The 14,573-nt window shown below is 36.7% G+C and overlaps 1 protein-coding gene across 1 annotated transcript; it reads right to left on the reverse strand.

Moving 5' to 3' along the window:
* Positions 1-9,046: 9,046 nt before the first annotated feature.
* Positions 9,047-11,105, reverse strand: LOC110767893 (TMV resistance protein N-like). Its single transcript, XM_021971560.2, has 3 exons — positions 10,134-11,105; positions 9,922-9,987; positions 9,047-9,504 (listed from the first exon to the last, which is right to left on the reverse strand). The coding sequence occupies exons 1-3, from the start codon at positions 11,082-11,084 to the stop codon at positions 9,061-9,063; spliced, it is 1,461 nt and encodes a 486-aa protein (XP_021827252.2). The 5' UTR covers positions 11,085-11,105; the 3' UTR covers positions 9,047-9,060.
* Between the last annotated feature and the right edge of the window lie 3,468 nt (positions 11,106-14,573).

A 14,573-nucleotide genomic window follows, 5' to 3' on the forward strand; every position in this document is an offset into this window, starting at 1 on the left:
AAATATCAATTACTCATCAATACCTCGCATCAATCTTGAAGAGAGATAGTATTGGAGCTTTGTCCTGATCTAGTATCTTGACAAGTAAGTTTGAAGATATCTTCAGTAAGGTTTTCCACACTAGCACTCTCTTCCTCCATAGCTAAGCATTGAAAATCCGAAAGTTACAAAACATTCACATAATGAAAAAAAACAGAAAATAAAACACTAGTTTTAAGTTATATAAAATTTACCTCCTTTGCCAAAAAGCCAATCTCGAGTACACAACAAAGCTTGAACAATTTCTGGCAATAATAAAGTACGGTATTGATCTAGTACTTTACCACCAATACTAAAAGCGGATTCCGATGCAACCGTAGAAATAGGAATTGTTAACACATCACGAGCTAGATTTGAAAGTATCGGATAATGAAAATGCTCCATTTGCCACCAAGAAAGAACATCTATGTCTTGCTTTCTATCTAGTCTTTCCTCATCCAAATACTTATGCAATTCATTTTTCCTACTTGTACTTGGACCATTTTTGTAACTATTATCAAAATCCTACATCATACAAAATGAAACATGCAAATATTAGAATTATGCATCATTGTAATATATAATATGCAACAATAAATATAAAAAAGAAAATAAGTTTAGGTTACCTCAAAAATGGTGTCTCCATCTTCCGTGTGACTAGTCATCTCATTCATTCCATAATTCGAAGTAACAAGATGAGATAAATTTTCTGAGTACACATCAAAAAGGGATGTCAATGTGTCTCTAACGTACTTGAACTCTTCAGAATACTTACCATGAAGCTTGGTATAAGCCCACTCTACAAAATGCAACTTATAACGAGGATCCAAAATAATTGCAATTGCAAGAATTAAACTGTACTCTGACCAATACTTCTCAAACTTCATGTTCATATTAGTTCCCATCTTGTTCATGAAACCATCATTATCTTCCATGGCTGCCTTGATTTGGTGTTGTATTATGAACACCTTAGGGAAGAATAAATTTGATGTGGGGTACTTTGTACCAGAAAATAAGCATGTAACATCATAAAAGTACCCCAAAAACTTGGAAATCTTCTCTACTTTAATCCACTCTTGAGGAGAAGGACAACTACTAAAATTGGAATCAATCAATCCTAAATTAATAAAAGCACGACGATAGAAAAGTGCACTCTCAAGCATGGTATAAGTTGAGTTCCATCTAGTAGGGACATCTTGTCTCAATCCTCTCTTACTACCCATTATCCCTACTTGTGCAACACATTCATAGAACTTTTGTTTCCTCCCCTCAGAACCCTTTATATATTTGATGCACTCACGAATCTTTGTCACTGATGAATCAATTTCCTTAAGTCCATCTTGGACTATCAAGTTTAAAATGTGAGCACAACAACGCACATGAAAAAACTTGCCACTCATCAACAAAAGACCTCTAAAGTTTAATTGATTCGCCAAAATCTCAACAAAAGAAGTATTTGCAGAAGCATTATCTAAAGTAATAGAAAACAACTTCTTCTCAATCCCCCACTCAGTTATTAATGTATTGATTTTTTCAGATAATGCAACACCAGAATGTGGAGGAGGCATATGACAAAAATTTATAATTCTTTTGTGCAATCTCCAATCTTGGTCAACAAAGTGAGCAGTAAGAGCAAGATACCCATCAGTACATACAGAGGTCCACAAATCTGAAGTTAAACAAATTCTTCCCTGAATTGAGCTTAACAAAGTATGAAGCTTTTGTCTTTCACTTTTAAACATCCTCAACACACATGCCTTAACAGTATTTCTACATGGCAGCTTAATATCAGGAGAGACATATGCAAACAAAGCCTTAATTCCCTCATATTCAACAAAACTAAAAGGCAAATTATGCTTGATGATCGCCTCTATTAACAAGTCACGAAATTTCACATAATCAAATTGCGGGGAACGCAATCCTGAAGATGACATAAGTAATTGCTTCACATCACCATAAGGCTTCTTAACACAATTTTTAGCATGATTCAACAAATTTCCTGTCCCATACCTACTATCACACACATATACAACCCCACAATGTTTACATTTAGCACGTTTTTTGTTATCTTCATCAACGGGCAGTAAATCAAATGATTCCCAAGCAGGAGATCTTAGTCTACGCTTACCCACATTGGCTCTAACTTTTTTCTTTGTAGGGCTTAACTCTTTCTCTTCTGTATTTTCAGTATTTGCTGCATCAATACCCATTGAAATGTCAACTGACTCCTCATCATTAATATCAATAGCATTGGTAGGGCTATTTTCTGTAACATTCATCTCCTTCAAAAATAAAAACAAAGAGATATAGATATTGTTAGACAGCAGTTAGTATGAAAATTCTAAACTCACAGAAATTGTTGTGAAATGTACATAAAAATTCTTCTCTAATATTTCTCTTAATATCAATTCTATACATAAAAATAAATAATATTAATACAACCCAAAACCATACAAAGATCAAATTGTTTGAAACTGTACACTAAATTAAAATACAAGGTTGGATATAGGTGGAAAGTCGTAGTCATAAAACACATATATAATATTTATAAATTAAAAAAATTAAAAAAAAATTGAAGTTGGGCCATTCCAAGTTTCCAACGTTGAATGGAAAAGCTGAACATTTGTTAAATTGTTAATGTTTTCTTTGTCTTTCTTTCTCTCTCTCTCCCCTAATTTCCTCTTTCTTCTCCCGCGTACTGTGTGTCTCAAGCAAATCCCAAGTTCCAGACTCCCAGTACATCAATATATAATTTCCAAAGTCCACATAAATATATAATTTCCAAACTGAAAATCAAATAAATTTACTGAATAAATTAAGAAAAACATTCATACCTTCAGAGAAGATTTGACAGCATAGAAGATCTTCAAAGACAAAGAGAGGAGAGATCGCAAGAAGAAGGAGAAGATGAGGACTTGAGAGAGAAAGAAAACTGAAGAGAAAGAAAAGAAAGCGGCAGAATGAAGAGATGCTATGCTAGGGTTAAGTTAAGGTATGTTTTTTTAGAATAGAAAATTACAAAATTACCCCCGCTTAACGGGTTGGTTCGTGTATTCGCGAATGGACACCGAAACGACCCGTTAGCTTAACGGGTGGCTAACGGGTCAACACGATAACAACACGACACGATAACTCAAACCCGAATACTGAATTTTTCGTGCGAATTCGTGTCGTGTTATCGTGTCGTGTGGGATTTTGCCATGTCCCAAGAACCAACACAGCAACTAACTAGAACTAATCAGGCGGGACTTAACAGTTCCCAAAGAATCATTAAGCAATAAAGAATCAAGCCAAGCAGGGCTCTCCTCAAGATAGTAACAGCCTAGATCCAAATTGTGACTCCAAGTAGCCAACCTGTCAGCTACATCATTCATCTCTCTATAGATATGTTGAAGCTTGATCCTTCGAAACAAGTTCATAAGTCTTTTACAGCTACTAATCAGCCCTGCATTAGGATGACAAGCATTCAAAATCTTACTCTGAACAAGAAGCACCGCAGTCTCAGAATCCATCTCAATAGCAATATCCTCTACTTTTTTCTCAACAGCCAAGTTCATCCCAAAAAATAGCCCCCACAACTCAGCTTCAAGAACTTCTCCCTGGCCTGAGTTGACAGCAAATCCACCAATCCACTGACCCAAATGATCCCTCAAGACTCCTCCAGCACCAATGGCACCAGTACTGTTCATGCGAGATCCATCGACATTTAACTTGATCACACCAATTTCAGGAGGAACCCAAGCCAACAACACTTGCACCTTATTAGCTCCACTATTATTACCAGCAATGGCTTGAAACCAATCCTTTGCAGCAGTAAGGATCAAATCTTTGGGATTGAAAGGCAAGTCAGTATCATCTTTAAAAATAAAGTCATTTCTCCATTTCCAAATATACCAGCAAATGAAAATAAACATAATTCTCCATGGAATCTGAGCAAAGTGAGCCTTGGAACACAAATTGCTTAATAGCCAAGGATGAAAATCAGTTTGGAAAAAAGGTCTAGCATGCGTAGAGTTCATAAATAGATCCCATACCTTTCTTGCTCTAGAACAATCTCTTAAGATGTGCAAGGTAGATTCAATAGGCCACTTACAGTAATCGCAGGCACCGTTTCCAGTGAGATGCCTTCGAACTCGCTGCTCATTGGAGAGAATTTTCCCCTGAAAAACCAGCCACAAGAAAACTTGGAGTTTGGGAGGGATTCGAAGCTTCCATAGAACTCTCCACCAAGGGTTTAGCCAATCTGCCTCCTGAAAAAGCAAGCTGTAAGCAGACTTGACAGAGAATAACCCATTAGAAGTAGGTTTCCAGATCCGGCAATCCTCCAATAATCCCTGAAAATCAGCTGAACAACCCGTAACTTTTTCTACCCATTCCTCAGGGAGAACACTCCTCAACTTCTCCACATCCCACCAACCATTCACAAAAAAATCAGAAACAAGGGAATTCAAATTGAGATCAGGAGCAAGGTCCACTGTCTGCATCAAAGGTATATCACTGATCCATTTATCTCTCCAAAACTTAACCTTGTCGCCTTTCCCGAGTCTCCAAGATAAACCTTTGTCAAGCAGTTGGGCACCAAACATAATCCCCTTCCAAGTAGGAGAACAATTTTGTTTTGGGGCCAAATTAGGCTCACAAAAGGAATGGCTCTTAAAATACTTCTTTTCAAAAATTTGGGCCCATAACCCCTCATCCTTCCTCAATAACCTCCAGCCAACTTTAGCTAGTAGAGCTTGATTCATATCATGAGTTTTCTTCAAACCCAACCCTCCCTTACTTTTGGGTTTACAAACAAGGTCCCACTGGCACAAGTGGATCTTATGCTTCTTCGCACTGCCTCCCCAAAAAAAATTGCGATTCACTTTATCTAAATCCTCACAAGTGCTCATAGGGAGTTTAGAGGTTTGCATTGCATAAATTGGTATAGCTGAGGTGACAGCTTGAATTAGAGTAGCCCTTCCAGCTGTAGAGAGAACCTTACTTTTCCAAGAAGCCAGTCTGGCATGCATTTTGTCCACAAGATTGCTATAAGTAGCCTTAGTTACCCTAGAGTGTAACAGAGGCATCCCCAAGTAATTGCCTAGGTTCGAAGTGAGAGGAGAACCACAGATACTACTAATATTAGCAGCCATTTCTTTGCTAATATTAGGGGAGCAGTATATTGCAGACTTTTCAAAGTTGACAATCTGACCAGAAGCTTTACAGAAGAGGTCCAAGCAATGGTATTAGACAGGGCGACCCACTCTCACCTTATCTTTTTGTTCTTTGCATTGAAAAGCTCTCACACCTCATTGTGGAGGCTGTGGGAAAGAATATATGGAAACCGGTGAAAGCCTCCCAAGCTGGGCCTGCTGTATCCCACTTATTTTTTGCTGATGACCTAATTCTCTTTGCTGAAGCTAGTACTCACCAAGCAAGAATAATGATTCTAAAAGACTTTTGGTTAGTCACCACCATTCTAGTTTCGGATAAATTTCTAAAACTGTTTAAAAATAATTCTTTGGCTATTAAAATGTTTAAAATATGAGCCAGAAGAAGATATGTAATCCAAACTACCACCAATTGTCACTTCTCACCTGCACTTTCCAAACCCTCCTTAGCAAAACCACATCTCCTGCATGCAGGATAATTTTATGCATACTTCTAGAAGCTCCAGCACACCCAAGCACCCAAGGATTACTCAACACACCCATAACAGCTTTCCACAAGAGGCTGACATTAAGACTGAAGAAGGATAACAATTGTGATCTCACATTCTCTCTAAATTATAGAAATATTCACACCTGTCACCCATAACAGCTTTCCACAAGATTTCCATCATTTTAATTTCTAGCAATTGAAGATTTCAGTGTTTGGATTTATGTATGTCAAATTTTGTAAATGACAGAATTTTGTACATGACACTATGGAAATTGTGAAATGATGTATATTTTAGTAGAAATTAAACTCAGGAATTTGATGCCCCAATTTCCACGCTTTTTTCCACAAGTCATTTAATAAAGGCAAAATGTCACTTTTGATCCCTGTAGTTTGCCACTTTTACCACTTTGGTCCCTGTCGTTTCAATTTGGTCAATTTTGTCCCTGTGGTTTCAATTTGAAGCAATTCAAGGACAATCCTCAATTTTTGTCAATATTTTTTAGGAAAATGCTAGGGAGACCAACTTGGGATACCAACTTGTGTACCAACTCTCTAATAGAGCGTGAGACCCATTGTATTGGTGGGCTCCACCTCTATTAGAGAGTTGGTACACAAATTGGTATCCCAAATTGGTCTCCCTAGCATGACCTTTTTTTTTAACTTCTGTTAGTTGTGGAGGGGTAATTCGGTCCACAAATTAAACAGAGAGAGAGACTGAGACTGAGTGACAGAGACAGACAAAGACAGTTTTAAAGAATGAAAGGCTTATTATCACAAAACATCCCTGACGTTTGTGAAATTATCACATTGCATCCCTAACGTTTTTTTGTATCATTAATGGTCCCTAACGTTAATACATGTACTCTTAAATAATCCTTCTGTCAAAAAAACCGTTAAATCTAGGGGTATAATCGTCAAATCAATCCAAAATTATAATTTTTTTTTCTTCCCTTCTCTCTCTCTCTCTGTGTTTCTTTTTTTTTTTTTTTTTTTCTCCTCTCTTTCCTCCTCTTTTCTTCTTCTTTTCCTTCGCTGTTTCTTCTTTCTCTCCCTTTTTTTTTTTTTCTTCTTTCCTTCTTTGTTCCTCATTTTTCTTCTTTCCTTCTTTCTCTTTTTTTCTTTTTTCTTTTTTCTCTTTTTTCTTCCTCTTTCCTTCTCTCGGGGTGGTGATTTGGGTGGCTAGAGTGCTGGGTTGGTGGGCTGTGGAATGGGGCAGGGAGAGAGTTGCAGAGAAAGTACATAGAGGGGCAGGGGTATAAGATCCCACGGTGGTGGTTATGGAGGTCGAGGTGGTGGTTTGGGTGGCTAGAATGGATGGGTTGGTGGGCTGTGGGAGGGGGCAGGGAGAGAGTTGCAGACAGAGAGAGGGGCAGGGATATAAGATCCCACGGTGGTGGCTTTGGTGGTTTGGGTGGCTAGAGGAGACAAAGAGAGAGAGAGAGAGAGAGAGAGAAGGGAAGGAAAAAAGAAAGAAAGAAGAAGAGTGAGCGGGGCCAGGCGGAGAGAAAGAAGAAAGAAGAAAGAAAAAAAGAGAGAAGGGAAGGAAAAAAAATATTATAGTTTTGGATTGATTTGACGATTATACCCTTGAATTTAACGGTTTTTTTGACAGAGGGACTATTTAAGAGTACCTGTATTAACGTTAGGGACCATTAATGATACAAAAAAACATTAGGGATGCAATGTGATAATTTCGCAAACGTCAGGGATGTTTTGTGATAATAAGCCAAGAATGAAATGAAGTCAGCCATCATCAATGAAGGCAATATTGCATTTTCCTTTTGTTTAAAACCTCCTGTATCCTTTCAATGAACAAACACAACAATATACAGAAAATTATTCCACACTTCTCCTATTTTCTAATAGACAGAGAAAGAGAGAGGAGAGAGGGGGATTCACAGAGAGATAGAGAAAGACCTCTACCTTCAGCCCTCGCCCAGCCCCCATCTCCCTCCAAACCCGACACCCATTCCCACCCCAACAATAGATCTAGCCCCATCTCTTCGTCCGGAAAATATATAACTCGTCCCCAACCCGCGCAACGCGCCCACCTTCCAAACCCGACACCAGCCAACCTCCATTTCTCCAGATCCGATGAGCCCCACACTAGATTCATCATCTTCGTCTTCGACGCCAAGTTCTTCGCGCGCTGCAACCCACAGATCCATCCCCAGGTCTATGAGAGAGAGGAGAGAGAGAAGTCTCCGTGCCCATGAATCAATTTTAAGATTTTGCTTTTTTTATTTGTCTTTAATATTTATTTTTAAAATGAATTAAGTTTTAATAATTTATTGACCAAATTGCCCCTTCACAATTAACAGAAGTTAAAAAAAAAAAAGACAGAAATTGAGAATTGTCCTTAAATTGCTTCAAATTAAAACTACAGGGACAAAATTGACAAAATTGAAATGATAGGGACCAAAATGGTAAAAGTGACAAACTACAGGGACTAAAAATGACATTTTGCCTTTAATAAATTCCGCGCTTAAGTTGCCAAACAATGGAATTGCCAATTTCTCCTATTAAATTCCGAGTTATTTTCCCTCATCCGAACAGATAGAATTCTCAAGAACAATCTTGCCAAGTTTACAAGGATGGCAGCATAGGTAGGTACAAGCTCCATAACCATGTTCTCGCAGGCTTGGGACCCAAACATTCTTATATTCTGAAAATTTGTTCACACCCAATAACGACAATGTTTAAGATTGTAGTAAATTAAAACCAATAAGTGGTATTTCTATTTCATAATATTCTGAAAATTTCAAATTTCGAAATTTTATTGGGGTTTCAAACTTAAACTAGTTGAAAAAATAAGATCTAATGAACAAAAAGACATAAACGAGTTGTTGCACGAAGAAAAAAAATAGCGTTTGACGCTAGTATATGATAGTTTCTTGAGGCTTTAGGATATTTCTATGTTCAAAACTTTGTTTCGTAAGTCCAAATCCAAACCCCCCTTCTCAAAATTACATTTCTTCTCTCTGTCTTTGTCTCCCAAACAGCAATAACGTTAACAATGATTTTCCACCTCTTCAAAGTCTCCATTCAAAGATGGTATCGTAATGGCCGTATTTTAATTCTCAAAATAAATAGATGGTAACGTTAACAATGATCAAAAGTTACCCTTCCTGGTTCATTAATTATCATGGTGGAGTCGCTTGTGCATATTATCATCTGTAGTTCTCAAAGCAAATGTTATTGCAATTCCTTTCAGAACACTGATATTAATAAGAGGCACATTTTAGAATTTTCTCAGCAAACTCAGCATGAGTTGCTTGGGGAAATAGCTCTCTCATCCAATAAAAGATTCAGATTATGCTCAAATAATTACAATTACTAAAACCTAACCAATGAAACTACAACAAGAAGTTGAGACATGACCTAGCTAAATCCCCATGTTCATGCATTTTGTTCATCGGTCTTGTCCATTTGAACACAACTCAATCTTGAAGCACCCAAACATATAAGGAATATGGCAGGCAAAAGGGAGGCTTTGAGAGGATTTTGATGATGCCGAATGAAGTGAACGTACTGAACTGTCGAGCAAATACACTGAGAGATGGCACCAAGTAATCCAAAAATGTCAAGAACATCACCAAATAGCCTTCGCTGGGGTCTTGGATAATAAAACCACCACAACGTCCTCCACCTCCTCAATTCAACTCTTTCCTTTTTACCCTTGTAAATGAGCTCCCAGATGGAAGTCAGTACAGCAGCAATAGCCAACATCACACCAAATAGTGCATACTGGGGATTCCTTGGGGAGGAAGCCTGATCAAAAGCAAGTGACAAAATCTCTAGGCACAGGGCAATGAGTAAAAAGATCCACTTTGCTGAAGTAGCCTACAAATAAATCAGTAATACAATGAACTAAAACTTAAAGATATCAAGCAAGAACAATGCAAAAGGAAATGTAGGTTAACTATGATTATGAGTTATGACTATTCGACAACCATTAGGCTTGAAAAACTTAAGCTGTCACGGTTAACTATGTATATCAAGCTGACACCTCCCTCACGTGCAGCCCCTTCGAACTAGAGCTTTAATATTAATACCATGTTTGAAAACACATAGGCTCCAAAAGCTAAGGAATGACCAAATGATAAGATTTTAAAAAATTTACAACATAATTCCAAAAATATAAACACTTGAAAATAACCACTTGTGAATGTTCTTTCAAATACTTTGAAATTCGATGACATAAAATAAAAGAAAAAAAAACTGTGTCGTATAGTTTATAAAAAGTTGAAGACATTTTACCTTAGTGCCCAATGTCTCATTCGGTACACGCAAATTTACCATAATGTCTTCAGTTCTATTTATTCCCTAGTATGAAAAAAAAAAATTGCATTAACAGAGCAAGTTATTTGTCAAATAATAGTGAAAGTGTTTCAAATAATTCTAGAACTATTTTCCTTTAAAATTTCAAAAAGAAAATTTATTCTACATATGGTATACATATATTTACTTACTGTATTTTCCGATAGAACATGGTTAACATTCTCGTAAAACCATGACCTATTACGCCGACTTCTGAGCCCAGTTAAAGAATTTTGGCGGGGAAATATTTCTCTACCCTTTTGTTGTATCAAGTCATTCATCCAAATATGATCTTCTCTAATAATTACCAAGGCCTTTTCTATGAGTACTTGAATACCGTACTCAGGGTTCTGGTGACAACTTTCTAGCATTTTTATCACATAGTTCTTATTTTTACTGTTTAAGAAACATGCAATGTCAAGGAAAACTTCTTTAACCGGATCTTCTAGTGCATCGTAACTTATTTGGACAATGTCTTGAATATCTAAGTCAAGAACTCTTTTGTAATCATCCAATGCAGCTTTCCATTGATCTATGCTTCTTCCCCATAGGAGTGAACCTATAATTGTGAGAGCTAATGGAAGCCCTTTAGCATAGTGCACTATTGCAGTAGCGACTTTCGCATAATCATCAGGAAGTTTATTTCTTCGGAAGGCATTCCAACTGAAGAGCTCAAAAGCTTCATCAAAATATAATTCCTTCACCTTGTATATTAGGTCAACTTGATGAGCGGTTAACAAATGTTCGTCTCTTGTTGTTATGATGATTCTACTGCCCAAACCAAACCAATCAGACCCTCCAACCAATTTGTTCAATTGGTCCAATTGATTCACGTTATCAAGAATTAAGAGGACTTTCTTGTGGCTTAATCTTTTCTTTATCACATTGATTCCTTTATCAACATGGGTAAAGTCCAATTGTTTCTCTCCTAGAATCTCAGAAAGAGCAATCTTTTGTAGTTCGACTAGGCCTCCAGGTGCCACTGAATTTTCTCCTACACTTGCCAAAAAACAGCTACCTTCGAAATCATGGGCAATCGAATTATAAACAGCTTTAGCAATTGTTGTCTTACCTATTCCATTTGGCCCCCATATTCCTACCATGCGAACATCATCATTTACCCCAATTCCTAAACGCTCACTTATATCTTGTACTCGAGACTCTATTCCAACTGGATACTTTGCCACATTGAAATAGGTGCGGTTTAATACTTGGGCTGAAATTTCTTCAACAATGTTGTGAACAAATTTAGAATAGTGCCTGCCAGTTAAAAGTATATGAAACATTTAATGAAATGGAATTTTGCTAGCTAGCTATATATTTCGATCTTATAATTCTGTCTAAGAAGGCAAAAAGAATATAAACTCACAATAATTTCTCAAGAGGAAGATGCTATATATGTTTAACCAAACAAGATACTTTAGTTTTATTTTATTCATATTACTTTCCTTAAGAAAAGTAATAATCCTAGCACACCACCATAATAAGTTCACAAATTTGAGATCAATGTGGCACTATTTCGTTTATTATATATGAACTCATTACACGTTCCATTTGTTTATAATAAGTATGATATTGTCATGTCAAATGTTCCATTATTTGCCGACCAAATTTAATATATATTTTTTTTTGTGATGCTAGTATGTGTGTTGGTGCCCAGGTATGCATGTAGGCTAGATTAGGAGAAAAACTTAGTTGCAACGAGGATAACACTATTTTTCTATCTCCGACCAATAATGCTATGTCAAGTGAAAATGTTATCACATGTGTCATAATGTTATTGGTCGGAGATAACAAAATACTATCTTCGTTTCATGGAAGTATTTCTCCTTAGACTAGATGATTGTAAACCTATGCTAGGGGACACCACCACCGAAGAAAACTTGTCTAACTACTGAAATTCCAATTTTATAATCTCATATTCTCGTCCCTCCTTCCCATTTCGATTCTTTTTACTTCTGATTCATTTTTACCTTGATTTCTTGTTATGTAATAATATGTGAGCAAATTTGTTAAGCACTAAAATGCATGAATTTTTTTTAACAAAATAAAAAAATTAGAAACAAATAAATAAATCGAAACGCTAGTAAGTGGTTCTTAGAAATATACCCGTCCAAGAAATACCACCCTGGCAAATTTGTTGCTTCTCTAAGAGCTGCCTTCCATCTCAGCACCTTCTCAATGTTATCTCTGAATTCGTTTTCATGGTTAGCAAATGCCTCACCAAAACTGCCTTGTTGGTCGCGCACATCTATGAGATCCACCTTGTAATAAACTGGCCAAACAATTTGCTGCTTTGCTGCTCTACATTGAAGGATCTCAACCAGTTCATCCAAGCACCAGACTGAAGATGCAAAATTCTCGGAGAATACGATGATAGAAATCCTTGACTCTCCAATCGCTTTAAAAAGCATTGGCATTAATAGTAGTTCTTCTTCTCTTCTGATCTCATCAGCAAGGAAGGTTTTAATTCCCTTTTGAAGCAAATTTCTGCGCAAATGGTCTGTAAAATTGTTGTGGGTATCCGCGCCTCTATAATAGAGACAGACATCATATGCAATGTTTTCAAAGGCGAGGCGTATAGGTGAGGCGTTTTTAGTAGCGCTATGCAAGGCGTAAGCCTTGAAGCGTTGAGGCGTAAGCCTTTTGAACATTAATTTATTTTAATAAGAAAAATTTATGAATAATACAATACGATTAAATTGTACAACTAATTCTTATTCAACCATAACAATCTTTTAAATATAATCAAATATAAGTACTAATTGTCATTCAAAGCATAATAATCAATCCCAAAACATAAAATATTTATTCAATATCAAAACAAAAACATAATTCACTCATCCCACTCCTCAACACTAATATCATTCAACTAGCATCACTGTCATATTGATCAACTGTATCAATATGAAAATGATATTTCCCACTATCAAATATGAATAAGATAACTAGTATAAAAAAAATTGAAAAAAAATTATACATAACTTCAAATTATAGTTTATTACAGTCAAATTATACAAAAATGATGCATGTACGTAAATAAAAAATAAAAAAAAACTTACTTGCAGTCGAAAGATGAAGAAAATTTTTGAAATTGATGGAGTTATCTGGTAAGGGTCTAAATTAGGGTTTTACATGTACTATACAATATATATATATATAGTCCATGTGCAAATATATTAATTTAGAGAAAGGAAGGAAAAAAAAAAAAAAAAAAAGGTAAGTAGAAAAGCTACAGCGGGTTGCAGTAAGAAAAAAAGAAAGAAAGAAAGTTATTAATTCTTGCAATAAGTTTATTACAATAAAGGTAAGGAAAAAAAACTGAAGCAGCGTTTTTTTTTTTAAACACCAAGTGAAACGACATCGTTTCACTTTAAGATTTTTTTAAAACCACTGCAATCAAAACGACGTCGTTTCATTTTCAATAAACCTAAAAAAAAAGCAGGTCGTCTTCCTCGCAGACGATTTGCAGAGTCGAAAATTTCTTCCGATTCAGAAGTTTCCAGATATGGTGCGCCTTGCAACGCCTCGCTTCGCCTAGCCACGCCTTGCAGCGCCTTCTCACGCCTTCCCAGCGCTAAACGTGCAACTAGCGAAATAGCCGACCGCCTCGGGCGTTTTCCTCCCGCCTCGCTCCGAAGCGCGCTCCGACGCGCGCGAAGGCATGCCTTTGAAAACACTGATCATATGTCCATGAATGGTTGAAAGAGGAAGAGGATGAAGAGGCTCCTAATTGAGTGGTCACTGAATCCATTTTGTTTGATACTGATATGTCAAAGACGACTTGAAATAATTTATATAGGGTTTAGGGTGTATGCGACTTGCATTATATTATTTATTTGCAAAGCTGGTTCCTGCTAACTTCAACGTGCTGTGAAAGTCAACGTGAATGAGATCGCTTGTTATTTCCTGCGGATTTCGGTGCAACTTCGAAGGTGTTTGCTAATCCAGTCGTGTATATAATTGATGATGAAGATGACTAACCAACCGAAACAAGATTTGACCTATCATCTGTCAATTAAAAGTGCCTCATATTTCTTAACTCATAATACCATGAAGAAAATTGAGGTCCCACCCAAAATCAACTAGCAATGGAGGAAGTAGCCCAACATCTTATAAGTCCTTATTAAATTTCTCAACTTTCTAATATTGGACAATTTTTCACATTCTCACAAAAGAAGCCACACAACCAAATGCTCAAGCCATTAAGTTTAACTTTTAGCTTCATTGTGTGGGTTCGGTTCCAGTGGTGGATCTAGCCATGTATTGGGTAGGCACCGAAAAATTTCAGAAAATTAAAATATGTATGTAGCTCCCTAAACCCAAGACCCTGGAGACATGTGCATGAGAGAGAGAGAGAGAGAGAGAGAGAGTGAAGCCGACATGCAACCACTAAGGCTCAGGCTTTATCACTCAGTTTTCCAGGCTAATATTCTTTTCTTCACAGTTCTAGTATGATATTGGATTGTTGTCAAAACATCTACGGAAGAAAAAAAATTTCACTCAAACGGTCGAGTTTAGTATGTAAATTTTACCTACTCAACTTTCGAATTCTTTAGTATGTAAATTTTTCCTACCCGACTTTTGAATCC

The sequence above is a fragment of the Prunus avium genome, chromosome 8 (assembly GCF_965620075.1).
Source record: "Prunus avium chromosome 8, drPruAviu1.hap1.1, whole genome shotgun sequence".
NCBI lineage: Eukaryota > Viridiplantae > Streptophyta > Magnoliopsida > Rosales > Rosaceae > Prunus > Prunus avium.